The sequence below is a fragment of the Penaeus monodon genome, chromosome 15, assembly GCF_015228065.2.
Source record: "Penaeus monodon isolate SGIC_2016 chromosome 15, NSTDA_Pmon_1, whole genome shotgun sequence".
Taxonomy (NCBI): domain Eukaryota; kingdom Metazoa; phylum Arthropoda; class Malacostraca; order Decapoda; family Penaeidae; genus Penaeus; species Penaeus monodon.
Window position 1 is genome coordinate 39706931 of NC_051400.1, and position 597 is coordinate 39707527.

The window sequence follows — 597 nt, forward strand, 5'->3', positions numbered from 1 at the left end:
GGAGGAGCTTTTAGCCTCTTAGTATTTTTATTAGCATTATTTTCTTTATGATTTTATTATTTTTTCGCGTTATCGAAATCCGTCCACTTCTTGATAGTGTGTGAAGCGTTTGTGAAAAGTGTTGGAGAGTCAGTGTGAGTTCTTTACGTCACTTTTGGTCGTCCGTAAGTTGCTCGGGCACTTTTCGCACACACGCTCACGTTTGTCAAGAAGAATTTGGTTTGGTTTGGAAACGGGCGCGACGCAGAGGCCCGGGTGTGAGTGATCCCGAGCCATCCTGTAAGAGGGCAGGCCAGGCTCTCTGTTTTCTTGTGGTAACAGTTGCGAGTGATATATCGCCTCGGCTTGCATGCAATATGGCAGAAGGCATTGCATGACTTATCCATATAAAAACGAAATATCATTGGACTCTTAATCTTTTATGCTAAAGTGCCTTATTTTTCTCCCTCCCGGTCCAGCCTCCTTCAAACTTTGCACACAATCGGTGGCAGCGCTCTCAGGTAAACTATGTAGCCATGCACAGTAAGGTCCTGCCGTTGCAAGCCCCTGGCAGGACCCTGACAATGTAATCGCAACACTCGCATGCTTTCTGTTGGC

The 597-nt window shown here is 46.2% G+C and overlaps 1 protein-coding gene across 30 annotated transcripts in view; it reads left to right on the top strand.

Annotated features, from left to right (window-relative positions):
• Positions 1 to 597, top strand: part of LOC119582032 (eukaryotic translation initiation factor 4 gamma 1-like) — a gene marked incomplete at its 3' end in the record, with an annotated part of 189642 nt that overhangs the window by 173312 nt on the left and 15733 nt on the right. For 19 of the 30 annotated variants that reach the window (XM_037930243.1, XM_037930242.1, XM_037930257.1 and 16 more), the window contains 1 exon segment: positions 459 to 500. In XM_037930243.1, coding sequence (XP_037786171.1) covers positions 459 to 500 — 42 coding nt within the window. 30 annotated transcript variants of the gene reach the window in all.